Source organism: Poeciliopsis prolifica, unplaced genomic scaffold, assembly GCF_027474105.1.
Source record: "Poeciliopsis prolifica strain line A6 unplaced genomic scaffold, Auburn_PproV2 SCAFFOLD002, whole genome shotgun sequence".
Lineage (NCBI taxonomy): Eukaryota > Metazoa > Chordata > Actinopteri > Cyprinodontiformes > Poeciliidae > Poeciliopsis > Poeciliopsis prolifica.
This window is the reverse complement of record NW_026562377.1, coordinates 19,402,268-19,429,024: the sequence shown is the minus strand read 5'-3', so window position 1 is coordinate 19,429,024 and position 26,757 is coordinate 19,402,268. Positions and strand designations below refer to the sequence as shown.

Sequence of the window (26,757 nt, the reverse complement as noted above, 5' to 3'; positions counted from 1 at the left end):
GCTGCAGAAACATGAGATATGGATTTGAACAAAGGGGAAAGCAACCTCTTAGTTTTTGGCGACTCCAGCCACTCAAACGCCCACTGACTGTGTGCATCTTTCTCCTCTCTCCCCCGAGCAGGCCCTGGTCGTTTCTTTTTTTCTTTCTGGACAATGATATGGGGGACCCAGATGTTAAATTCCACTAACCAATGGTAAAGAGAGAGGGGCTGGATTGGTGTGCACTCCTGATGCCCCTTCTTTTAAAAAGCTCCTGTCTCCAACCCACATGAGGAGGAGACACGGCGAGACTCTGCAGGACCGGCAGCATCACCCACACCTGAGGATCTGAACCCCACTTACCCTGACCGGGTGCCGCAGAACCAGCTGTTTGCTTCTTCTTCACCTTGTGTCCATGCCGACTCCGTGATCACACCATCAGCGCGATGTTGGAATTAACTAAGCTGCCACTACTGCTGTCTTTTCTGGCCTCAGTGGCACTGGGTCAAGGTAAGAGAAGACTGATTTAACGTTTTTGTATTTATTACTGAAAGTTAAAAAGATGAAGAAACTTGAAAGAAGACAATGCTGGGCAGCAGAAAAAAAAACAAACTTTGGGTTAAACATTTTTCATCTCCTTGTCATGTCTCATAATAAACAACAACAGCCGGTTTACAACATGGCTCACATGTGTCGACCAACTGAGAGCAACTGTAGAGGTTTTTCCGCCCTGACATTCCCTTGAGGACGACAGGGCAGGACTGCTTCAGACAAAATGTCTGGAGGACGATGAGATAAACTTTGTGTGTGTGTGTGTCGGTGTTGCAGATTGAAATGCTGTGGGGACACTCTGCGAACGTGTAAACTTACACATCAAGAATGAAAAGCATCAAACATGTTCACGTAAACAAATCAAGAGCAAAGATTATCCAATTAAGACAGTTTAGATATTTAGATAGGTAATGGCTGTGGAGATCTGCAGGGAAATCTGTGAAAGTTATTTACATTCTTTCAGAAAGACAGTATTGAACTCTGTGGTTACATTCATTACTCTCCTCATTTGCCCTTAATTGCTCGTGTGAAAACAAAAGCTGGCTTCAACCCCAGTGCAATTAGCAACATGTGGGGATGAACCAGGGGATCAGTAAAACTTTCCTTGTGGTTGAACTGACAGTAAAAATGGAATAAAAAGCAAACAAAAAAAGTCAAGCTTTACTGTGTGACACATTTCAGCAACAAGGCAATTCAAAGTACTTCACAGCATGAAAGGATAATAGAGTTACCAATTATGAGACAAGCAGTAAACATTACAAAACGTGACCCAACCAGCAGCTGTTGCGCCATGCTTTTTTTCTTACCATCCCAAAATTTCAACCCTGTCCATAATAAGGCGTATGATCGTGTGGGATATGACATGCAGTCATGAATGTTGAAAAAGAACAAAACAATTGTGTGGAAAAATAGACAAAACTTCACCAAACTTTATCTTTTGACTCCTACCTATTTTGCAACTCGGGGTTGCAAAATGGGACAAAACTCGATATTGGGTTCACAAAAACAGTTAGAGATTCATTAAACAAGATTTAAGGAAGTAATAAGGCAATCACTTTAGAATGTGCAGATTTGACAAAGAAACTTTTTGTGGTGTTGATGATTGTCATATTTTAATGCCAAAAAGCCTTGAAAATCGCACAGAATAATGGTTACATAAATCTTAAACTGTATTTTGAAGAATCTCCGTTCAGTGTAAAAATCATTCAGATCAGATACGATTAGTCAAAATACTTCGGATTTAAACTGGAGTTGATCGGATGTGGTCCGAATTTATTTTAAGAAAACATCCAAAACATAGTTACAATAGGAAGCTCTGAAGCAGAGACCAAGTTCTTGTAAGATACCAAAAGTTTTTCGCACAATGATTACAAACTATTTATGTCTTGTCTGTCTTCATGTATCTTTGTCTGTTTCTGCCGAATGTTGGATCTTATTCAATGCCTTTGCTGTCAGTCAGCTCAGCAAAGTATTTATTAACTGACTCTGTTAAGACAGCAGTTCAAACTGAGAATAATTGCCTACTCTCTTACTCCAAATTAAAGTCTAGCATACAGTTACAAGCGTGAAGCCCTCACCTTCATTTCCAGGTCTCATAAAAACAGCTTGAGCTTACGTTACCAGACCTAGTCAAATGGTGGCAGCAACCAGATAATGCTGCCACCATGATAAGGCTTCACGTCGATGAGAAAAATTGTTGTGTTGTGACCTCGTGTCTGAACGTCTCTTTACATCACTTCCTGTTGTCGTTCAATTTTTCCTAATGTTTGGAACATCATAAGTGCTCGCCCCTAAATTTCACCTCCTGTTGCTTTGAAAACTCACTGCTCTTCCCGAGTGTCACTTTCAATCCACCTTACATCTGCTTTCCATTATTATTATTTTTTTAAGTGAAAGGCACTGGCAGTTCATAAAGGCAATCGAGTGTGAATAGACCATAATAGTCTCCACATCTTGTGGGACTTTGAGGCCTCTGAGTCGTAAATGTCTGGCAGAGGGGTTTGTGCCATATACTGATGAGTAAATCACAAGACCAGCCGACAGAGAAAGAAGATTTATAAATGGTTGTTCACATTGATCTTGACTGAGCAGAACACTCTGACCCTAAAATGGATAATAAACTTTTACATTTTATGCCACGGTTCTTTAGCGGTACATCCCCACATCTTGTGAGAAGGTGGTGCGTCTTGGCCTCATTTCACTCTCGAATGCTGCGCAGGCAGTGCCGTCCCCAAAGACATAAACTCGGTCACCTTGGAAACAAGGTGCAAAGATCACATAGCAAGTGGTCCTTTTTTTTTTTTTTTTTTTTTTTACACCTGCTGGCTTTGTACTTTCCTAAATGAGAAGATGGAATAAAAGGGGACGTGAAGTAGCACAGGCAAAATGGCATTAGCCTCCTGTTTTCCAACTTTGCTGAAGCGGCCAACTTGCCGACCGTTTCATGTCTCCGTTCTGTGCGTTCAATCTGCTGCTGCAGCAACGACTTTGCAGAACGTCTCCATCTGTCTCCTCGTCTTCATCTGCTCTCCTTTTGTTTCTAATCTGTCTCTGCTTCAGGTATTTCTCACAAATACTTTCCCCACCTTTTTTCTCTTCTTTTCCCTCACTCCATCATATTCTGGCCTCCACCTTTCCTTACTTATTCCTCCGTCCTGCTCCATCAAACATTATCCTGGCTTTGTTCTCTGTCACTCTCTCCATCCACCCTAAACCTGGGAGATTTATGGCCCATTTTTTCTATTTAAAGGTGGCAGCTGTTGCTGAATGCCCACCGTATTAGAGGAGTGCTCTGGAACCACCACCCCTTCACATGAATCTTCCAGTCCTCTCTTCTCTCCACATAACTTCAGGCAGACACCAGGGCTACTTCTCCAGATGCTGACCACTGTCTGTTCCAAACACAAAGCCGTCTGGCCAGATGAATTAAATGACTGAGAAAAGGACGTCAGTGGATCAAAGAAATATAAATAAATTCACATTAATCCCAAACTGTGTCACATTTTAAATTCAATATTTTCATTTTCCCATATACACACATGCGTCCAGAACATATTTAAAGCTGCTTTGGTTGAGCTATTTCACTGTTTTGACCAGAGGTTAAAACTTGAACCTCATGAACAGTGTGAGCAGCTGAATTTTTAAACACCTCCCAACTGTTTCAAATCAGCAAAAGCAGTACGGTGTTCACTAAATACCTAATTTTACCTAATTAAAAAAATGTATCCAGTCAAGCAGTAAGATTGACAGTTGCTGTCTCGCTTTATTCGCAGTTAAATGTGAATTGGAAATGTGAATTTCAAGCAGTTGGGCATTTTTAAAAAACAGATCTCACATCCAGACAGGAATTAGCAGCAAGTTCAAACCTGGGTCTGGCCCAAGCATCAGCCTGATGATGCTTCACAAACAGCCTTCTACTTTTCCCATATGAAATATTGACAGAGACTGACCTGATATGACGTGATATGGGCAGCTGGGGAGTTAGCATGGTGTTGAATAACTATGCCTTCTGATATAATTTCTGTATTTTTATAATCTGTTTTTGTGATTACTTGCAGTGAATTTAAAAACTCATCGCTTTGTCTCTAATGGGAAAAACGTCAACGATTGCTCAAAAATGCAGATGTGCCGTTTCTCTGGTAGGAATGTTGGATTGTCACTCTTCAATGTCCTTCTGAGATGTGAACAGGATGTTAGTTGGTCATGGTAACAGTCTAGTTACGACGATAAGACTCAGGAGATTGAAACTATTGCTTTTCTAACTTAATGCAAATGCTAGCTGTGCTACAATGCTGGAAATTCAGTCGGTTTCAGCTGTATTTCTATTTCTACCTTCCTCTTTAATTGTGCTATGCCAACTTCATTTATGCCATGTATATTTTTATCTCTCTTTCCATATAACATACCTTATTGATGCTTCTACTTTTAGATAGCCTTGTCCTTTGACCTTTCTCTATCACATGAGAGGGTTTGAGTCCCTGGAATTCCTCTTTTCTCTGTGCAAGTGAATGAACAACTCTCATATGAAAACTTAAACAGAGCATTGCATGCACAGGCTCACACAGACAAATCACTGTCAAGTCAAACATAAAACACTTTTTTACAAACAGATTCACCAAGCAGGATTTTTTTTTTTCAGTTGGAGAGAAGTTATTTTTTTAAATCTTCTCCATCATGTAGGGATTTTTAGTTTCATAAACAGAATCCAGACCACCTATTTAGGCCTGGTCTGTCTGCCAACATACATCTGGCAAAGACAAACCTCCCTCAATACGAGTGAAAACATTCTGGGCGTAATTTTAAAAAAAGTATTTCATTTTCTCTCTTTGGGAGTTTTTTTTCCCCTCTTCTTTTGTCTTTCAACATAATACAAACACTGGAAACTCCCTCTCACAAAATGAACGAAAGCAAATCTTCACAAAGTCACAGGTGATTACAGATAGAAGATGTGTCTAAGTCCAGCCAAGCTGTAAACCCCAATGATGTATAGTTGGTTAAAAACAACAATAGACTCTGTGGCTCAAGATGAATCCACACTTAGAAGAAATACAGTTACTAAAACTGGTGTTTTGTCGCTAGCCTTCTGTCACCAGTGGAACCTGAGCAACTTTACACTATTGGTGTATCTTGTTACCTCGTTGATGTTCCAAGATCGACTATGGATGTTTAAGCCACCTGAGGTACTTTAAGTGAACACACCAAATGCCACTGTGAAATAACCATGCTAGTGGTTCTAAAAGCACAAATGAAAAAGCACAAACAAGATATACTTCAGCGGAGAGGCACCTCAAGATGCCATTTTCTAAAGGCTCCGACATACTTCATGGATGTCCATGAGTGTGTGTATGAGAGCGTAACGTAGCAAAAAGCTTGGCAGGAAACACCGTTTTCATCAAACTGTTGCGTATGCGATGCCGAGCTGATAAAGTTGAGAATCGGTGCCATCTTGTGGATGAAATGGAGTCCAATTCTGAAGGGGTGTCTGGCTGAAGAAATTACAATAGGAATTTGGAAGATTCATCAATCACAGAACACAAGGACTTTCAGAGAAGAAAAAGTACTTGGGGGGAAATAACTCAGACACTGAGTAAGGAAGAGTCGCTGTGTTGAGCCAAGTCGAATTGTGGAAAATGAAGGAATTTGACACGAGAAATATCGGAAACCAGTCCGCTTGACCGTGAAATCTCAACCGTCTGCGGACAGTGCACGCGTAGATGTACAGCTCACAAAATATGCACAGGACACCCGAGTATGTGTGAGCCTGAAGCAGCAAATAGGAAATCATAAATTGTAACATTTCTCCCTGGGGTTTGAAAAAACATGTGTTACTTGCTTCTTGATGAGGTTAATTCACTCACATACCAGCCACATGAAGCAGTAGCCATGCAAAAGCCAATGGCCTTTAAAAAGTGCTGATATGTCAGTGCTGATATGTCAGTCAAAAGCACAAAGGTCCCGGTGCACTGGGCCAGATTCTATACCTGCCATAAGTGAGGCCAGCACTCCAACATTTGCCTTTCTGCTGCGCCTAATCTGTGTTTCCTCTCTTAACTTTCCTAAAACTATCAGACACCTTGTAAAACCAGAAGACTTGTTTTGGTGTTTGGTTTTCAATGTAAAATATCTTGAAACGATAATCAGGGGCCAAGAACTTGGCCGTAAATTAACTTGGAGTTGGTGTGAGGGGGAGTAGCGCTGTTATGTAACGAGCCGAAATGCTTCTTTATAATTTCTTGGAAACGAGTCTGCCTGCGGAGTTGAAAGGATCATTAATGGCCGCAGGTCCGGGCCTCCGAGCTAATAAGCTACGTGAAAAGCTGTTTATGTATTCTAAGCTACAGTTTCGCAGAGGGAAGAAAATGTGTCATGCATTCTGCAAGCACTTGTTAAATCTGAAGACCAATACATAATGCAGATCATCAGCATGTGTGTAGGAATGCAACAGTGACATACAAATCACTGCAGAAAAAGAATGATGGGGAAAGTATTTGATTCCACCCACTGAACTCAATCTGCAGGCAGCAGACACAGCTGCTGAACACATCAATCTGAAGGCATTTCATTGTGGTTCTCAAGTCACCCCAGTAGTTCAGAGACACAAAGCCATATGGAAAGCGCACGATGGTTTTTTAAAAGCTAAATTAAGAAAAAAAAAAAAGAAGCACTAATGTTGGTCAGCTGGCTGCCCAGGCCAACCGAAAAGTGTACATTCTGCAATTCCTAACATCCAGAAATGTACCTAAAAGGTTTTAATGGTTGAACCAAACGAGCTGGCACAACAATAAAGAGCTGCTATAAAACCAGAAGGGACATCGATCAATACTAGTTAATGTGCTGGGATTCTCTGCTCATAAACTCAGCAATGCTTGTGCCTACCACACACACACACACACACACACACACACACACACACACACACACACACACACACACACACACACACACACACACACACACACCCCCACCCACCCACACACACACACACACACCCCCACACACACACGCACACACACACACACACACACACACACACACACACACACACACACACACACACACACACACACACACACACACACACACACCTATATGGTGAGAGGCAGCATAAATAACTTTTTGTTTCCATCACACCCCGTGACATTTATTTATTTATTTTTTCAGCGGCCCAAATGTAACCCAAAAAAGAAATGTCAAGCAAACAATTGACGTCTTTTGCAGCATTAAAAATTAGTGGTGGAGAATAAATGAATCATTACACATTATGGCATGGAAGAAAATGTCACTGAGTCCCATTTAATAAATGAAAGAGCCAGAAACATCATATTTCATGTGTTGTTCTTATTTATTACACTACTCCAGCAGGGCATAGAAGCAAGACGTTATGAAATAATGAGTCTGAGACATGTAATAGTTGCTGCTGGTATGTGTGTATATAAATGTATAAACGTAAAAATTAAATGTGTTAATGTTGCCTGAGTTAGCTAATTTGCATAGGTTTGCAACGAGCTAAGCTAATGAATAGCTAAATATATAACTTGGCATCAAAACGTTTGTTAGTCACACGAAAAATAAGCAGCAAAGAAATAATATATTTCCACAAATAAAACATTTGACCAACACAGTTTTTATTTTCATAACAATTTCCAGTTTGATATATATCTGAGCACTGGTTTGATCGAATTTTAAACTCTTCATAAGAATCCAAAATGATCCTTTTTCTTTCGGCAATGTTGTCCTATCATTTTTTAAAATAAACATACAGAAAAAAACAACAAATTTTAACTAATAAAGTGTTCATTTATTGAGGTTACAGCTGTTGATGCACAAGGGACCAATAGGACTTTATGACACCTTGGGGTGTGTTGGAGTATTGATATAAATTCTTTTTTTTTTTTTACTTTGTGTGCAGGATTACTAAGGACCAGGACCCCATCAGACAGGAGCAAAAGATTGGTTTTCAATACATTCACGGACTCACAAACAACAGGTATTATTTTTCAAGTTAATTTTTTATCTCTAACATCTTGTTTGAGATCTGTAAAGATATTTATGCAATTGATTTCAAAATCTTTTCATGGGTTTGATATTTTTATCAAGTGGTATAGCATGCGACATCTGGGAGCAGACCTTCCCATTTCACTAATGTGAAAATTTACGTGAAACTGTGAAATTACTTGTACTTTTCAGAGGCCTGTTGCAAATCCAAACGCGTTTTACATGCTTCGCTTGACGTTCACGACTCTGTTGCAAGCAGAAAAGGCTAAAAATCAGCTCAGCACATTTTTAATGGTACTAATTTCCTGCAAAATAAGCAGCCAATGGCTTAAAATCTACGCCCAGAGAACACTTAACCAAATACGACTTATTACCGACGACAAACCTCCAGTGAGCATGAGAAGAAATGAACAATTGCTCTTTTATTAGGAGTCCTCCCTGCGTGGTACTGATTGAAGATGACAATAATTGGGAGGAAATCCACTTGCGTCAAACATTCACTTCATGCCTGGATGAAATAACATAAGGCTCTAAAAGACAAGAAATGTTCTCACTATTCATTTCAAATTTAACTAATCCCCAATGTACTATCATGTTTCAGGACCACAAATCTTTAAACATCTACAAGGAGTTTTCCTTCTTTTCAACATTCCTGTTTTTTTTTTCTTTTGGAAGATCTTTTTTAATGGCATTGAATAATGTATTTAAACAATGTTTATTAGGAAGTCCACTGGTTTTATTCCTTTCATTTTCTTTGAACAAACCTTTAGGCTTAACTCTATATGCTACATATAGAGTTATGTGGCATTATAAGCCAAGCCCAAGACAAATTTTCCACAAAAGACAGGAAAATTGTGTTGTATTATACATTTTTTGTAGCAATTCTTCTTGTAAATAGTTGTAAATGCTATTGTACTAAATAGCCTGATTATTTTTTCTTCAATGTTGTCACACTTACAAAAAAAATGTCTCTGTGGGTTGAGCTGATGAAAAACCTCCCAAATCTAGAGTGGATGGAGTTGCCTGCATGAAGCCCTCATGTCAACTCCACAATCACTTGTGGAGTCACCTTAGATATTCCCAGTTTGTGGCAGACTGAACAACACATACACAGTGGGTGATGTGAAGCAAACACTGGGAAAAGGCCTGGATGCCTTCTTACAGCAGCGGGTGACCAAGCTGTTGACCAGTATGAGAAGAAAGTAGCAGGCTGTTGTGGTTGTTTATTGTTCTCTCATAATCAACTCCGGCCCTTATTTGAGACACGAATAAATTGTTATACTGCAACCGTGTCTTTTGTCAAACTCCTACCATCCAATCCACTGAACAACCCAAAATAAGAGTCATTAGCTGAATAACGTGAACAGAATTGGCAGAAAGGATCTGGCAAGTTTCACTCGGCCCTTACCTCATACTCGACTTTGCTGCTCAACCCTCATATCAATTTTTCTTATGTCTAGAGGGGAACATACTTTCTAGCGGTTTATGATTCATTGCTAAAAAGGCATTGTTACAACAACAACAAAAAACCAGAAACTGATCAAAAACGAATGCACTTTTGTGTGTGAAGTATTCCTGCTTCTTTAGAGTAGAGGGTGATTTCCTACTAACAATTTTCTGGCCGTTTCAAACAGTTGGTTTCCATCAGTTTTTTTCTGCGTGCCCTCAGGTGTGACTGAGTGGACGTCTTGGTTTAACATCGACCATCCTGGTGGGAATGGAGACTACGAGCGCCTGGAAGCAATTCGTTTCTACTACAGAGAGAGGGTTTGTGCTCGGCCCACGGCCATGGAGGCCCGCACCACAGACTGGGTGGCAGCTGCAGAAACTGGTGAAGTGGTCCACTCCAGTTTGGAGAAGGGCTTCTGGTGCATCAACAAAGAACAGCCGTACGGTCGAATCTGTTCCAACTACCATGTTCGCTTTCAGTGTCCTCCAGGTAGTCCTGACATGAGCGGCTCGTTGCAGCACAAGCTGTCACTTAAACATGTGATGCTGTCGTGCACTAGTACTGGTGAATGATTTGAAATCCTAAGACCTCTTGTGTGTGCAGTGCAGAGCTACTGGACCGACTGGAGCGAGTGGGGTCCCTGCTCCACCACGGTTTGCAATGATGTGGGAATCCAGGTTCGGCAGAGGAAATGTGTGAGCGCTCAGCCTATGCCGCTTTTGTTCGTACCAGCATGTATAGGACACCATGCGGAGAGGAGGGAGTGCTCCACTCCACCATGCGCGGGTCAGTCCACTGTGATGAGAACTATCCTTACACCTGGCTAAAATTACTGAGCAATTTAGAGATACCAAACTGGATTTGGGTTATTGATTTAGTCTGAAATGAGACTGTGCGATTCATAGGCAGGTTAAACCTTAACACTGTCAATGCAGCATATTGTTGTTCCCTTCATCTTTCGCCTTTTGATATCTAAAAGTGCTTTTACATGCTGTTGACTATTGAGTGGTATGCTTCTAAAAAGCTGACACAGTTTACTTCAAGTAATTGTCCATAATTATAATACTAGTACTTCATCTGCAGCTATAATCAGCTTAATGCTCAAGATACAACAGATTGAAGTGAAGCGTTTTCAGCCAGCAAACACCAATGAATGACTGGCAAAAGGACTGAAAAGATTTACTGAAAATAAAGTACAACAAATCCCTCTAATCGCCCTTTTCTTATAGCCAAGTGGAGTCCTTGGGGCCCCTGGGGGAGTTGTTCAGTAAGTTGTGGTGGAGGTCGCAGGACAAGGAGGAGAACTTGTGTGAGAACCTCAGAGATGGTGCAATGTCCAGGACGGCCTGCTGAGGTCCAGAAATGTGGAAGAAGTCGATGTCCTGGTAAGCTCAGACTTTTTTTAGATGTTGTCTTTACACAAATTTATGTTAAAAGATCAATTCAAACAGAAAAACCCCCAGCAAAATCTCTCTGTTATGTTTTTAAAGTCAAATAACACAGTTCAACTCTGAAATTGAGATAAAAATTGAGTTTCTTTTTATATAAATTGACAAATCAATCAATCCTATTTGTTTAGACACAATTATGGTCCATGAAAAAGCAAGAAACAGACAGAACAAAGAATAAAGTGTTTTCATATCATCCTAACCTTCCTGAGGCTAATTATATAATATTCACATTTCAAACAAGTTTACTTCTCATAAAAGTATTTTGGAAACCTTATGTAACTGACAATTTGTTTGACTTAAAACATTATATTTGAATAATAGGAGCTGGGCATGTTTTTAACAAGAATGAGAAGGATAACAAATCATCTTCTGGGTTTGTTTAAGTTACCAACCTGTTGCTAAAACGCAACAGCAAATACAACATTGTTTTTAAGGGTTTGGTGCTGCCAGGAGTCAAGAAATTGAACAAAACAACAGCAGCAGAAATATATATATATACACTATACTTAGAGTTGTTAATCAGAGCACTCTGACTCTGCAGTTATTAAAGCTATGGGACCTTGTTGTAGTGACTGACATGTCAGCACTTCATTCAGGTCCAGCACAACAATCGACACTGTGAACAAGTCCAGAAAATACTGCAGGCTTTCTCCAAAAAGTCAAACCATTTCCAGGCCCACATGTTGCAACAAGCTCCAAACTATAAGCTGTCATGATGCCTACAAAGCCGCTCATTTTTAATAAAGTCGTTAAGCTGAGGTTCACCTGACCATATGAAATACAAACCAAGTTGCTTTGAAAATAAGAATTTTGACAGGACTGACAGTTCATTACTATAAACCCATATTAATGTGTTATTGACAAATATGCACAACATCATCACATTTTAGATTTTCACTCAAAAGAGGTTGACAATATACAATCATAATTGACTATTTTGACTATGTTATTGAGTAACCAAAGCATTTCTAGTTATAGTTTTAAACTTTTATCGCCCTTATGAGAGTGATGGATGGTCCTCTATTAGCTTCCATGCCATGACTGTCTCTGTTTTTTATCATTTTAAAGAAATTTCCATTGAAGTAAACTTGCTTTTTTTTTTTTAAATAAGAAAATGTCAAAGAACTTTCTTTCAGCCAGCTGACCAGCAATATGCAGTGGCAGCTGCAATAAGGACTCTGCTGCATTCCTCTCTCATTAGAATGACTTTAAGACATAGAAGCGCTGTTATGGAACAAACCACCATTTTTAACACATTTCTATTCTTCAGCATATTTTTCACACTTTATGTACTGTATGTCTTAATGGGTTTATTATAACAGTGACATGCAAGCTGAAGTGCTCCGAAGGCCATCCCAGTGAGGACTGCAGCGTTTGTGTGTGTGACGGCCACATGCTGTTCGGAGACATCCAGACTGTGACCGGAGTCCCAGTGGCAGGGGCCAGCGTGGCTCTGACCAGCCACCCTAAAGTGATCCGGACTCTTACGGACGTGAAAGGGCAGTTCACAATGTCAGGAGTCTGCTCCTCCGGCTCCACCTCCGTTACCATCAACAAAGAGAAGTTTGTGCCAGTGGTCGCCTCTACTTCCAGTAACGCCACAGGGATTTCCTGGCTACGGGCTGTCCTCACGTCAGCTGGTGAGTGCCAGTAGATGGAGTAGATAGATTTGATTAGGTGCTGTTGGATAGTCATGAGAAAACATTTCCTGATGCCGACTGTTTTTATTGGGCAAATCCGACTTTCAGACAAATAATATACCACAACGTCAAGCCAAGACCACCTAGATAGTTGTGAAGAAAACCAATAATATTAGATCTGTGCTGCTTTGAGACTGTGATTCCCTTAACAACAAGCTTTTAAAAGCCCAGAGACCAATGAGAGAACAAAGTGCTGAGTTTTAAGAGCTCTATAGCTTTTGTCTCTCCACGCACAGAAAACAGGTGTATAAGATGTGTGCTTTTACACCTTCCACAGAAAAGCCGTACATTGTGAAGCACCCAGAGGACAAAGTGCGCTACGAGGGAGGAAGGGCGCTGCTGTGCTGCTCGGCTACAGGATCACCAGCTCCAGACAAATACTACTGGTGAGAAGGACAGCAGTTTTATGCGGTAATACACACAATGGTATATTAGGGGTGAGAGGAATGTGTCTTTTTAAAAGTAAAATTACACTGAAAGGGGATTTTAAAAACTAAAATAAAATGACATTCTTCATGAAAGATCATATGTAATGGTTAGAGCACACTAAAAATACAGAATTAAATGTTAAATGGTCTGACTTTATGGTACATTCATCAAGCTTTTCTGAACATACCAACCATTCAAAGTGTTTTTATGTTATCATGTTCATCCAATCTGACTCACACATCGATACAGAAATCAGGTTTAAATTTCTTGCCAAAGGCTACATCAACATGTGGTAGGAAGAAGCTGGACCTGAACCTGCATCTTCCAGATTGCAAAAAGTCCACTCTTCCAACTGAGTCCCAAATGATTTCACTTCCTGGTCCAGAAGAAACATTAAAAAATAAAGATGCTAAAATTTAACCGCAGTTGAACAATACATTTGCAAATGAATGTGCTTGGTTAACATTTTCATTTCATTGGATATGGTCATATACAACAGGACTGAATTTATTTGGATTGAAACAAAACAATAAAGAATCATTAATAAAAACTTACACAACATGTAGCCTTCACCTCCACGAAGAATTTTATGTGCTGACTTAAGGAGCTTTATTAAGACGTCAAAATCTAAATAAACTAAAGTAATCGGTGTCCTCCTTGACATTTCTATCTAAATAAACCAGGTACCACAATGGGACATTGCTGGATAAGAACATGTATAAGTATGGAAACGACCTTGTGCTACGAGACCTAAAGCTGCAGCAGTCTGGGGAATACTACTGCAAAACCAGCAACGCTGCAGGCAGCATCAAGTCGTCCCCGGCTCACCTTACTGTGATAGGTACGTACAGACTTAAGGAAAACATAAAACATAAAACCTTGTTTCATGATAAAAACGTCTTTCTTCTAAATGCAAATATAAATTCATGCAGCTTTTTTTTTATGTGAAAGCTGACCAACAGTGTTGATTTTCACAAGAAAGCAACACACAGCATTTTCCGCCAAAAGCAACAATTTGTTTTTGCTTGCAGAAAACGCAGATTTATGACATATGCGACATTGTTCTTGCATTAATAAGCCAATTTCTCGTACACCGCATTTCCTCTTTATCAACTCCAAAGGAAAACATTTTGACACGATGATGGCGAGATGCTATGACTCAGGATGGCTCTTATCCCGGTGCATTTGACAATGACGTCTTGAATTTTCCACAGGCTCAAGTTAAACCACTGTCAGAAACCAAACAACCACAAATAATCTGACTGCTAAAATTGAATATACCCTTTGAGAGGAATGCCAGACCTGGGTTACGTTCAAGTCATCCATGAGCCATGTTCATGCATTAAGAAGGATCACATAAAACCACAGGAAAGAGAGAGTTGGTTGACACAAAGTGGAAAAAGCAAAAGAAAGTAAAAATAGCAGGGAAATCTAACTGAGCTAAGGGATTAGGTTTTATTTTGTTTACAGTTGTTTGTTCTTCTCATGATGGATTTTTTTTATTGTTTGAACTAAACTCTACATGCTCCTCTCTCAATTAAGCAACAAAATTCATCCACATTAAGGAGGGAGAACTACAGTGCAGTGAAACAGTATTTGCCCCCTTGTATATTATACAATTGTTTTTAATTTTTGTTTCACATTTTATACAGTCAAGCAATTTTTATACCAGACAATGACAACCTAAATAAAGGTGAAGCGTGATTTTAAAAAGAGGATTTCATTTAAGAAAGCCCCCAAAAATGTATATGAGACACAAATTACCCCTTGAACCAGTTTTTTTGACCTACTAACTGTATCTGCTACCCTTAAAGACAATACCTGCTAACAAACATTTCTAACAACGGGCATTAAGTGTTACGCTGGTGTGGAGGAATTTTAGCTCACACTTGCCACATTGAAGGATTTTCAAGTCAGAGAAACTTGTTTACTGTCCTTCTCAATCAGACATAAGTCTGAACATTTTACCAAGTCAGTCCAGAACTGTAATTTGACTCTTTTTGAGTTATTCAAAGGTGTTTTTCAGTTCAGTTCAGAATATTTATTCCAATGGTGAATTATATGTTGTTGTAACTCATTTCGTCCAAGTATCTTCAAATCGTGGTTGGATGGTGAAGCTGTGGGCAGAAAAGATCCCCAGTAGCGACAAATCTGAAGAGGCTTTTAACTGAATGGTAAATTGCCTGCACTTGTATAGCAATTCATCAAGTCCAGAGGACTCCAAAGCCTCTTCACACACTGATGGTGGCGAGCTACTACTTTGCAACCACAGCTGTCCTGGTGCAGTTTGAGAGAAACAAAACTACCACACACTAGCAGGCAAGACAGGCCAAGCGTCTCGCCAAAAACACAACAAAGGAGATGGACGGAACAGCAAGTCAAACCAGCAAACCACTGAATATGGGATGAACTTCTAACACCGTCATCACCGTTGCACCAGAAGGCTGTTGCTGTGTGATAGTTCTGATTCCAGGCAGCAGATAATATTCCATAATGAAATGTCCTGGATGATACCGCCAGTTGTTGGCAAGCACTATTAATCCACCTCTTTTGGTTTTGCCACTTCTCTTTAAATATTTGTCTGGCCGAATGGTTAGAAAGCCGGGTAAAGAAGCGTTGGAGTCGAGGATATGATCCTTTCCCTTTATGATTGTTGGAAGAGACGGATTTAGCTTCCCACTCAAAGCCTCCTTTTCAACTCGTCTGGGATTTGGGTTACGAGTTCGAGTATTATTTGAGATGCTAATCAGCTGCTCTCAGTTGTAAAAACAATATGTTGTAGCCACAGCTATGCACCATAGCAACTGTCTGGAAGTTTAGAAAATGCAAAAAATCTTTCCAGCTGCACAGTGTCCAATTGCAAAGGGAATAATTGCCCAGATATTCAATGCCTGAACCAAAGAAATTATGAACAAAGGTCTCTAATACGACATATCAGCAATGTAATGTAACAGAGTTAATGTAACAGAGCTACACCAATATGATACCACCATTAACATAAACATATTCTTCATTCATTTATTAGTTATTTAAAAATCTCCACCTTTTCAGGTTTCTATTTAACTTAAATTTTATTTTATCTGTAGGTACTTAATTTCTATGCAGTTGTTTACATTGTTTTAGATACATGTTATACTCAGTGGGGTATATTTTGATACTTTACTGCTGTAACAAGATAATTTCCTCTCTGAGGGATTAATAAAGGACTATTTTATTAGCAAAGCAATCCAAGAACTAAGCTTTAGATTCTGATGTTTGCATTTCTACAACTCAATTCTAGAACTTTCTAATTTTCTTTATATCATTATTGCAACTACATAACTGAGACCCACATGAACTTTAGTCTGTGACCTGATTTATCATATATTGTACTTGACTTCATGCTGTCCTGTTAAAGTGAATTCTTAAATATTCACTTTAAAGTAGCTACGCCTTGGTGGGATTTGTGAAATTAATCAGAGAATGTGGTAAATCATAATTAATTTGTGATTATACAAGATAATGGATGGTTTTCTCATGCAGGGTTTAGTTTTCCCTTGAAAAGTGAAAAAAAGAAATTTGAAAAACTACTTTGTATTTACTCCTTGACAAGAAACATTCAAGTGTGATAAAAAAAAAAAATACAGTTAAATCTAAGAGGGAGCAAATACATTTTTACGGCACTGTTGATAGAGGCTATTCTCCATGGTTCTTGTTTGGTAAGGCAGAAGACAGAGCAATTTTCTTCAGGCAACAAACAAATCCCTGCAGCCCAAAGTTTATTGTCTCAGGAGATTCCTGCATGTGAGAAGAATAACATCTCCACGTCAGAGGAGAAGTGCATGTACTAGTCTTGGAATAAATCATCTGCTTTTGTGTTTACATTGTTAATTTAAACACCAATAAACTATGTTTAACATTGGCTCAAAACATAAGTGAACTAAACTGCTAAAACCTCAAAAACCACCTGAGGCCCACATGAATCCTTGAATTTTAGATTTAAAAAAAAAGTTATTTGTTGATTATTTGCTTCAGCTTAAATAAGTTAAATATTCAAAAAACCACTGTATTTGTCGCATTCTTCTCTATAACATTTGAGTTGTGAGGACTACGTCTCAATATTATGACACACATCTTAATGCTGAATCTAATCTAATTCACAGCTAACGGATCACCAGCATGCAATGCCACTCCTGAAATGCACCTCATCAGATTACCAATGGACTGCGTTCAACCTGGCACTCTCTCCAAGTACTACAATGCTGGTCGATGCCCTCACAACAAATGCCCGGGATCCCTCGACTTTGACATGCGGTGCAGAGACGGAACTGGATTCTGCTGTGGTGTCCAGGAAATGGAGAGTCGAAACATTGACTGTGGTACCTACAAACTCCCCATACGAGCGGTGAAACAGTGCAGTTGTCAGAAGTGTGTGCAACCTACCGTGCTGGTTCGTGGCCGAGTTGTGGCAGCTGACAATGATGAGCCTCTGCGATTTGGGCATATTTACATTGGTAAAGATAGAGTAGGCACAACAGGATATCAGGGAGGGTTTACGTTGCAAATTACTCCAGATACACAAAGATTGGTGGTAAATTTTGTTGATCCTACTCAAACGTACATTGACACTCCGAAGGTGTTCATTTTTGACAAGAAAAGTGGCTCCATCTACCATAATGTGAAAGTGATGAGAAAGCAGACACCAGTTGATATAAATCCACGAGAGACCAATTTTATAGACCTTGGGGAAATTAAAGGGGAAGATCCAATAGGGCAACTGGTCATTCCACCCCACTCCTTCCACAAAGACAACGGAGAAATCTATGAGGGGACAGTGAAAGCCAGCGTCACATTTATAGATCCAAGAAACATTACCACAGCAGCAGCAGCCCCTGGTGACCTCAATTTTGTGGATGAAGAGGGTGACATGCTGCCATTAAGGACTTATGGCATGTTTTCAGTTGACTTTAGAGATGAGACCAGCAAGGAGGTTCTTGGGACGGGGGCAGTCCAGGTTCTCCTTGACACGCAGCATGTTAAAATGCAAGAGCACATTCCCACAATGAAGCTGTGGTCTTTGAACCCAGATACTGGTGTCTGGGAGGAGGAGAGTGATTTCTCCTACAGCACGACAACTACTGGTGGTCATGGACGAAGCAAGCGTGAGGAGCGCACCTTTCTAATAGGCAACATGGAGATTAGAGAGCGTAGGCTGTTCAATTTAGACGTGCCTGAAAACAGACGCTGTTATGTTAAAGTGCGTGCCTACATGAGTGAAAAGTTCCTTCCTGCTGAACAATTGGAAGGAGTTGTTGTCAGTTTGATTAACCTGGAGCCCAAACCTGGTTATTCATCTAATCCCAGGGCATGGGGTCGGTTTGACAGCGTCTTAACTGGACCCAATGGGGCTTGTTTGCCTGCTTTTTGTGATGCCATGAGACCAGATGCTTACACTGCTTATGTCACAGCCATACTAGGTGGAGAGGAGCTGGAAGCAGCTCCGTCTTCCCCTAAGATGAATCCAAACATCATTGGAGTTTCCCAACCTTATCTAGATAAGTTAGACTACCAGCGCTCTGATCATGAGGATCCAGCTCTAAAGAAAACTGCATTCAGAATTAATTTGGCAAAGCCTAACCAGAACAATTTTGATGAGACAAACGGACCAATATATCCTTATCAGAATTTATTAGCCTGTGAAAATGCTCCTGTGGACGCAAACCATTTCAGATTTTTCAGAGTGGAAAAGGACAAGTATGAATACAATGTTGTTCCTTTTGAGGAGAATGACTTGACGACCTGGACGGGAGACTACCTCTCTTGGTGGCCTAACCCCCAAGAGTTTAGAGCATGCTTCATCAAAGTCAAGATTCACGGCCAGAAGGAAGTGATGGTCCGGTCAAGGAATCTAGGAGGAACACATCCAGAGACGAGGGGCAAACTTTATGGCATTAGAGACATTCGCAGTACCCGTGACATGCGAGAGGCTAACACCTCAGCTGCATGTGTTGAGTTCAAATGTAGTGGCATGTTGTTTGATCAAGCAGAGGTGGACAGATCACTCATATCGCTGATTCCACAAAGTAGCTGTCGAAGGATTAGTACCAATGGCCTTCTACAGGAGTATCTCATTAAACATCCACCAGTTGCTCAAAACAACGAATCACATGCATTCACCATGTTAGCTCCCGTTGATCCATTAGGACACAACTATGGCATCTACACAGTCACAGACCAGAATCCCAGAGTTGCCAAAGAGATCGCCATTGGCCGTTGCTTTGATGGCACCTCCGATGGTTTCTCAAGAGAGATGAAGTCAGACTTTGGGGTGGCCCTGACCTTTAGCTGTCCAGAGAAAAAAATTAACAGAGAAAGCCTCTTCCAGCGTCTGCAGACCAATCCGGGTCAAACATTGTCTCAGATGGCAAGGGACATGAGGGAAATGGAGGGTCTGCAGGTGCAGAGATCATCAACCCAGGTTGTGGCTTTTCCTTCGGAGCAGCGGGGAAGGACCCAAAGTCGGCGAGCGAGTTCTGTAATCAGAAGGAGAGCATTCATGCGAGCACAACAGCGCCAATAGATGTGTTATGAAGTAGGTTATCTATGTTTACCATGATGGTAATGTTGAAATGGTCAATGCCTTCTTTTTTTTTTTTTAATTCCTTGGACACTAGTGAAGACTAATTTGAAGGCCCTACATCTAGACAGTAACGGTTGCCTGTCTAATCAAAAGAATGACTTGCTTCCTGACAGAAAAAAACAAAACAAATCTAAAGACTGAAACATACGGGCAAAATCTAGTGTAGACAATTTGTCTTACAGTAACTTGAATGTTTTGGTTGATTAATTTTGTTGCATTTCTCTTATAAAAGGTAAATATCACTTGACTCTCCATAACTCAGTGCCTTGTATTTATTTTTAGCCTGTGTTCTAATTTTATGAATGAATATGCAATATTAACAGTGGTCCTAAGAACTTTTTATGGGGTGTATATGTGGGATTTTATTTCACAGACATCTTTCAATGCTTGATCTAAAACCAAACTTTCAAATATAAATACTTTAGTAAACCAAAATGCTTTATAACTGTAAGCTGCCAATGAACTCATACTTTCAAGATCCAACATAAGGTCTTTGCTGACAGACTCTGGGCCTGTTTTCCACAAATTTGTAAACTCTTTCCACCGACAGAAGGTCAGTTCAAATCAGTGTGGTTTGGCAGGCCAAGATGGATCATTTTAGACATATTCAATAACGTTTCACCAATGGTAATTCAGCCAAATGTTTGTCCCCACCTACTACAAATGTGCCAGACCACAGCTGTCACTTAGACAAACATGGATGTCATTTGAGGCAAATTTATGCGAGGAAAATAAATTATTGCTGAAGTATGAAATCATTTCCTATGCACATTCCAGATAAACATACAAACAAACTAAATATAATCTAAACAACGAATTTGTATTTCTTTCCTCTTACAGTAAAAGACTTAAATGGGTTTTGGATGGTCTTTGATTTGTTGGGATAATCTATTCAAGCTGTTTTTGAGCTATCCTAATGTTTGAAGTGTGATAGTGACAACGAAACATCAAAACTGGAAAAAAATCACCATGTTTTAAATTACAGCACACTGTGTTAAGTTAGTAGGTAAATGAAACCACTCCAAGAGAATGATTAAAAGTTAAGGAAACTCATATCAAATAACTGGGCAATTAAACCAATTAAATGAAGCACAATATTTTGTTTATTCGGTTTGTTTTTGTCAGCTTTGAATCCAAGTATTTTTCTTACAGCTTTCTTAAGTCAACAAACAGTTTGAGAACAGCAAAAACTCAATATGAAAGGTTTTTCATTGTAATTCATTGTCTTTTTTCTTAATTAGAATAACTAAACTACATTGAAAAATGTTGTGAACCAACTAATCCACAAACCAAATCAAATTAAAATGTGCCAGCGGTCGCACAGCTTTAAAATAATCTTAGTACTACGAGCAAGACATGAATGTTCTGGAGATCAACGCTGTCAAAAATGTGACTATGCTTCTGTAAATACAAGTTTTTCCAGAGGTTAATAGAAAGGGTTCAAATAAATGTTAACATACTATTACTTAATAAACAGATGCCCAACTTTTCTCTAAACTGATCCACCTTTTAGTTGTGTTTTATTTTTTGAGATATGGCTATTTCACTTGTCGGCAGAAATAAATTATTGAACCTTTAACTCTAAACCTGCCAGGGATATTAATACTTTTCATTGTATGAATGACATTATATTTAAAGATGTAATAAGAGTGGAACTTTGTATCAACAAATACATTTTCCTATGTGACTGTGATCAGTATCAGGGACAAAAATATGGAATATTCATATAAACAAGCGATGAAATAGTTTTATAGTTACAGAGCAATTATTCGTGGTTCACAAAAAAATAAAAAATAAAGCTCTGAACTGCAGCTCAGGCCTGTTGGTCAGCTGAGTGGGATTTCTTCAACGGAGCTTCTTGAAGGATATATTAGCTTTGAAATAGCTAGCTTAATAGCAAGAAGTGTGTCTATACAGCTTGGCAAAACTTGCATTATACTTATTTCACATAAAGGATGTTTTACTCTTAGTCTTTTTGAATTTGCCAATATGTTCATTGTTTTGTCCACCTGAATCTCTTGGTTTTTTGCATCAGAGTTTCATTTCATAGGTAAGGCTCACAATTCTCAGTAGACCATTTCTTTGTTTAAGAAGCACATTGCATTGCTGAAGCAAAATTCACATTAGCCATGGTGTGAGTGAATACTGTGCAAAACAAACACTTTTGGAGGCTTTGGGCATGGAAGCTTTTTAACAAATATTTTTTTTTAACTTGAAGTCATTATTAGTCTTAAAATTACATGGAAATACAAGCCCAGAACTTGTTTATCATTAGTCTAGCCTTTTGTAAGCCCATGGGATAATCTATTCAAGCTGAACTAATTTGCATCCAAATAGAAATGGGAGCACCATTGCCCTTGGGGAAACAGGAAGAAGTCGACAAGTAAATACAGGCTTAATGTTAATTAGAAACTAGGGCTGGCCTGAGGTCTAGTGCAAAGGTTGTACTTTTGCAAACTTCAAAACACAGTAATTTTCTGCAAACTGACTCAAACTCAACTTTATGGGCCAGAATATTATGATTAATGATCACACCACACAAGTGCTAACCAGCACACTAAGCACTTGTTTGTTGTCATGCTATGCAACAGATTAATATAAAATGCTTTGAAAATGGCCTATAAAGAGTCTTATCTAAATTGCAACCATGTAAACCTAGAGATACATTTGGCAGCACTTTTCAGATAGCCCTCGTTTCCAGAAAGGCACTCACAGTGACAGTCTGGGGCATCTTTGCCATTATCACCACTCTCGCTAACCACAAACCTTCTTGCAGAAAGATGTTAAGACCTCCAGATAAAGACAACAATCTCCCAGATCCAGATGCTCGGTTCACCCAGTAACAAAGATGATAATTGAATCCATGTGTCAAAAGAGAAAAGTCTTCTAATGCACTGGTGTGTCAGGTCAGTTGAGGCCGCTCAACAGATGTACTGCAAATAAAGGAAATGTCAAACATTAGACTTCAAAAAAGAAAATATAAGTGAGATTATCTCCTGATGGATTCAATCATCTCGTTCGCTTATTGGAAAGGGGAATGTCGTCTTTGGTCTCACTGTCTGTCACTAAAAGGATCCTGATTTTGAAAAAGTGGTTGCAGCTGAAGAATGCAGCTGTTTTTTTTTTCCTGAAAATGCTTTGAAAGGAGAATTTGCTTTGTCAAAAGAAACTATCCTGGAAAAAGTCAACTGTGTTCTCCAGCTGGTCCTTAAGTCTTGACAGAATGTAAACAAGTTTAAGGGACATTTGCAATGCTTGTCTTTAATGGTGTGAGAATGTTTCAAATGAATGAAGTGAGCCTCTTCACACTAACTGGATAATTTGCAAAACCAACTCATGTGTGTTGCGCTTACATATCTCATGTACAGCTAGCAGCATTTTGACTAAAAAGAAAAATAGATTTTTTTAAGCAATTCACTAGTTTTTGGGATGGACTTGACACCCAATGTTTGGCTGTTGTACTACGGAAAAAATAAAAATCCTTAAACTTTTAAAAGAAATATGTTATTTTTGGTTGAGTCAGACTGTGCCACGGCAGTCGACTTTTTTTTACAATTACTGGTAAACCAAAAATATTTTATAAGTTGCTATTCAACTCATATTTTGAACATCTGAAAGAAACCAATTCAAGGTTCTTTCTGACAGACATTGAGCCTTTTTCCCACAAATTGGGAAACTCTTTCCACTGAAGATAAGCTAAAGACAAGTATGGTATGACATGCCAACATGGAATAATTTTAGACAGTGATTTAACCAAATGTCCATCTCCACCTACTTTCAAAACTACAGTAGTAACTTAGACAAGCATGGACCTCAGTTGTAGCATAATGTATTTGAAGCAATCAGTCTGGTGGACAATGTAGGGAGGGAGCCAAAGATTAAGATGAAAGCTATTAAAGTTATCAACAAATAATAGGAAAAAAATTTTTCCTATTGTTTATTGAGAAGGGTATATATATATTTTTACGTTTTATTTTTAAATGTAATGCTTTCACATTGTCTTTCTACCTTGACAGATTCTTATCTCATTTTCAAATTTAACTTAAAAACAAACTGGAGATCCTAATTATGAAAAATTGGTTCCAACAAAAAAGAAATCAAAAGAGAGATCAATTTCCAAACTTCTAACAAAACATTGACAACAGAAGAGAAAATTCAAGTGTTTGATCTGCCACTAGTGTATGAAAAAAATATGAAAAAGCCATCAAAGTGAAATGGGAGCATTGCGATGGTGGAGATATGAGGCATCATTTATATCTCAGTTATTACCTGAAGATTTACGTTACCTATGGCATTTAAATATGCTTGGAATATCATTCAATGCTTTTGGCATTTCCAGGTGCTAATGCTGTGTTTCCTCTGCTAAGGCAAACTGCCATGTTTAGGCAATAACCTTTTTTGTCTTTTTCTGTGAAAGCAAACTTCTTGATATAGTTTTCCCAGCAAAGCCACTTGGCCAGTGGGACATATTGTACTGGATTTGCTTCATTAGGTTCACAACTTATGCAGAACAGAAAACTGGGTTGCATTTGACAAGGGACTAAGTGTACTTCTCAGAACACGCAAATAATCTATTTTTAAAGGAAATGCTTTCTTTAGTTGGGTCCGGTTTCATGAGACCCTCTGGTTCAACCCAGACATAACAGAATCAGGTTTCCAATAAGGAAATACATAGTCTCATGAGAATTATCAGTGAAAAGGAAAATGACTTAGTTTCAGAATACTCAGACTATGTTTATTCTCTGTTGGTTATGTATTCCTTTAAGTTTTAAAGCAGAAGTCCTAAAAGTTTGACTCAAGAGCGTAACAGCAAGTATGAGCAGATTCAGCTAATTTCCTCCTTGCATAGCACAGGTGGTCTCAGTGAGATCATAATTTATTTAGACGATAAACCAGGAGCCCTTTCTGCAGTAAATGAGGCGAAATGTGTGTTGGTCACAGGGCCCTGGGCATGGCACAGAAGAAAAAATAAATAAACCACTGAAATCCTGACAGGACTCTGTATTGTATAATTGATGCATGATAATGCTGACTGCTTTGTTTATTTCTGAACTACATTTTAGTATGTAAATTGTGTCTTGTATTGAATCTACAATTAAACTATGAACACAAAACTGTAAATAAAGGTGTAAAAGGACTAATGTTTGTCTGAAGGAAGCATTCATCACTAGATGTAAATTAGTTTTGGTTCAGTTACAAACAGTAGGAACCAGTTGAAGGGAAGTGGTTGCTATCAGTTCATTTAGGGATATCTGGGCTCCACCTTTCTGATTTTTGTTTGTGAAACATCAAAATATATAGCATGCGCCTTTAGTTTTAAAATGATGTACTGCTTTATTCTGTCCACTAACATGACATACTCATTAAACATAATGAAGTTTTTGGCAAAATGTGAAAAGCTGAGAGGCTTGTCAGTACTTTTGGAAGATATCGCAAATAAAAGGGACAGCTATTGAAACATTATGCATCTGCATGAAGTCTGTGAAGAGACAAATTCTGCCCCTTAAAAGAGTAGTTGTAGTATTAGAAGAGATTATCTCTTTTGTGATAAATATAAGATAATGTGCAAAACCCTCATGAATTGGTCAGACACAAATATATTCAAAGATGCAGACAGAGATAAACATGAACATCCTTCCAACACAAAGGATTCTCTTTTCAAAGGTGCCGAGCGTTTGAAACATACTGAGCTAATACTTGGGGAAGAAAATACTGCAGTTTATCTTCAGCCACACCTATAAAATAAATCTGGGAAAACATGAAGTGCTCTAGGAAGCAATTCATCCCTGAGAATTGCATGCAAAGCACAATAAAACAAAAAGTGCATTTCTCTTTCAGTTTCATATTTTAGTTACACAGAGAACATCTTCAGTCCTCCTCTGGGACTGAGTGACATCATCCAGTTTCAAATACTGGAGGCAAAGTGCCAAGTCTTTGGTGTGCACACTCACCTCTGGTTTTTTAGCTAAGCTCCATGTCACTTAAAGCTCTGTACCAGAAATATTCTTTATTAAAATTTAAGTGTGTGATTTTGGTTTATGTAAAGTGTCACTAACCCATTTATACTTACAAATTTCAAAATAAAATGATTCAATTCGTTCAACATTGTAGCTCTCAACAGAGCACCGGTTTGGGGGTGTTTCTATGCACACCTAGGAAATGGAGCTCAACATGTGTTTTATGATATTTATTGTATGTTTATATATAACATAAATAATTCATTAAATGGAACACATGAAAAAACACATTGCTCTTTTCCAACCCTTCTACCTGTGGGATGTGAGTTCAACATGTGGAGCTGCAGAAACCATTCCTGCATCAGTGTGAGCCAAGTTTACTTTGACTTCCATACCCATACTGACATCCCTGGAGCTCATTGCCCTCCAGGTGATGACATATAGCACAGAAGGCTGACACCTCTGGTGCACAGAACAGATATTTTTAGCTAGGAGAATAATTATTGTCATAAAGTTGCACAACAGGGAGCACAGTGGGGAGGAAAACCAGAGTGTTGAGACATGCTGTCACTGACACCTTTATGACTGGGCTCTGCATTTGCCAGAAAATTGAGCTGAAAGAAAATATACTGACTGATGGCGCTCACAGCTAAGGAATAAAGAACACACGTTGGCATCGGTGTGCACAGACATAATAAATAAAAAAAAAAAAAAAACGGTTTCTATGAGCCAACGGTGCATTTCAGGGCATGAACCTCCCTGCTGTGTCTGACCAAACCGGTCTTCTTAAATCATACTGGGTCAATAGAATAAAAGCTTGCCGGTAACAAATCCAGGAATGGATATATCATATCCATTTTGTGAGCTATTAAAATTTATATATATATATATATAACTCACAAATTAGACAGCGCGTAGTTGCACCATTTTCATTGTTTCTTTTGTTGGGCCACAAATTGTCAAGAAACAAGACTGTTTGCATTGTGAGATGAGCAGAATAAGTGTTTAAATGTGCTCTAGTACACACACAACTCAGCAGTGAGTCTAACAGTTTCAGACCACATGTAAAGTTTGTAGATGAAAGGAAGACAATTTTGGGTTTAATGAGACCATTGTGGAGATTTTA

The 26,757-nt window shown here is 39.0% G+C and overlaps 1 protein-coding gene across 1 annotated transcript; it reads left to right on the top strand.

Annotated features, from left to right (window-relative positions):
* The first annotated feature begins 291 nt into the window (after positions 1-291).
* cilp2 (cartilage intermediate layer protein 2) lies at positions 292-25,777 on the top strand. The gene is made up of 9 exons (XM_055053441.1): positions 292-489; positions 7,940-8,017; positions 9,695-9,964; positions 10,079-10,261; positions 10,705-10,860; positions 12,249-12,566; positions 12,904-13,012; positions 13,739-13,896; positions 17,198-25,777. The coding sequence occupies exons 1-9, from the start codon at positions 426-428 to the stop codon at positions 19,612-19,614; spliced, it is 3,753 nt and encodes a 1,250-aa protein (XP_054909416.1). The 5' UTR covers positions 292-425; the 3' UTR covers positions 19,615-25,777.
* Positions 25,778-26,757: the final 980 nt, after the last annotated feature.

Excerpts from the sequence above, each read along its gene's own strand:
- cilp2 (XM_055053441.1), top strand. The coding sequence starts at position 426 with ATGTTGGAATTAACTAAGCTGCCACTACTGCTGTCTTTTCTGGCCTCA. Across the intron at positions 8,018-9,694 it reads CACGGACTCACAAACAACAG|GTGTGACTGAGTGGACGTCT; the intron begins GTATTATTTTTC and ends GCGTGCCCTCAG. Across the intron at positions 9,965-10,078 it reads TCGCTTTCAGTGTCCTCCAG|TGCAGAGCTACTGGACCGAC; the intron begins GTAGTCCTGACA and ends TTGTGTGTGCAG.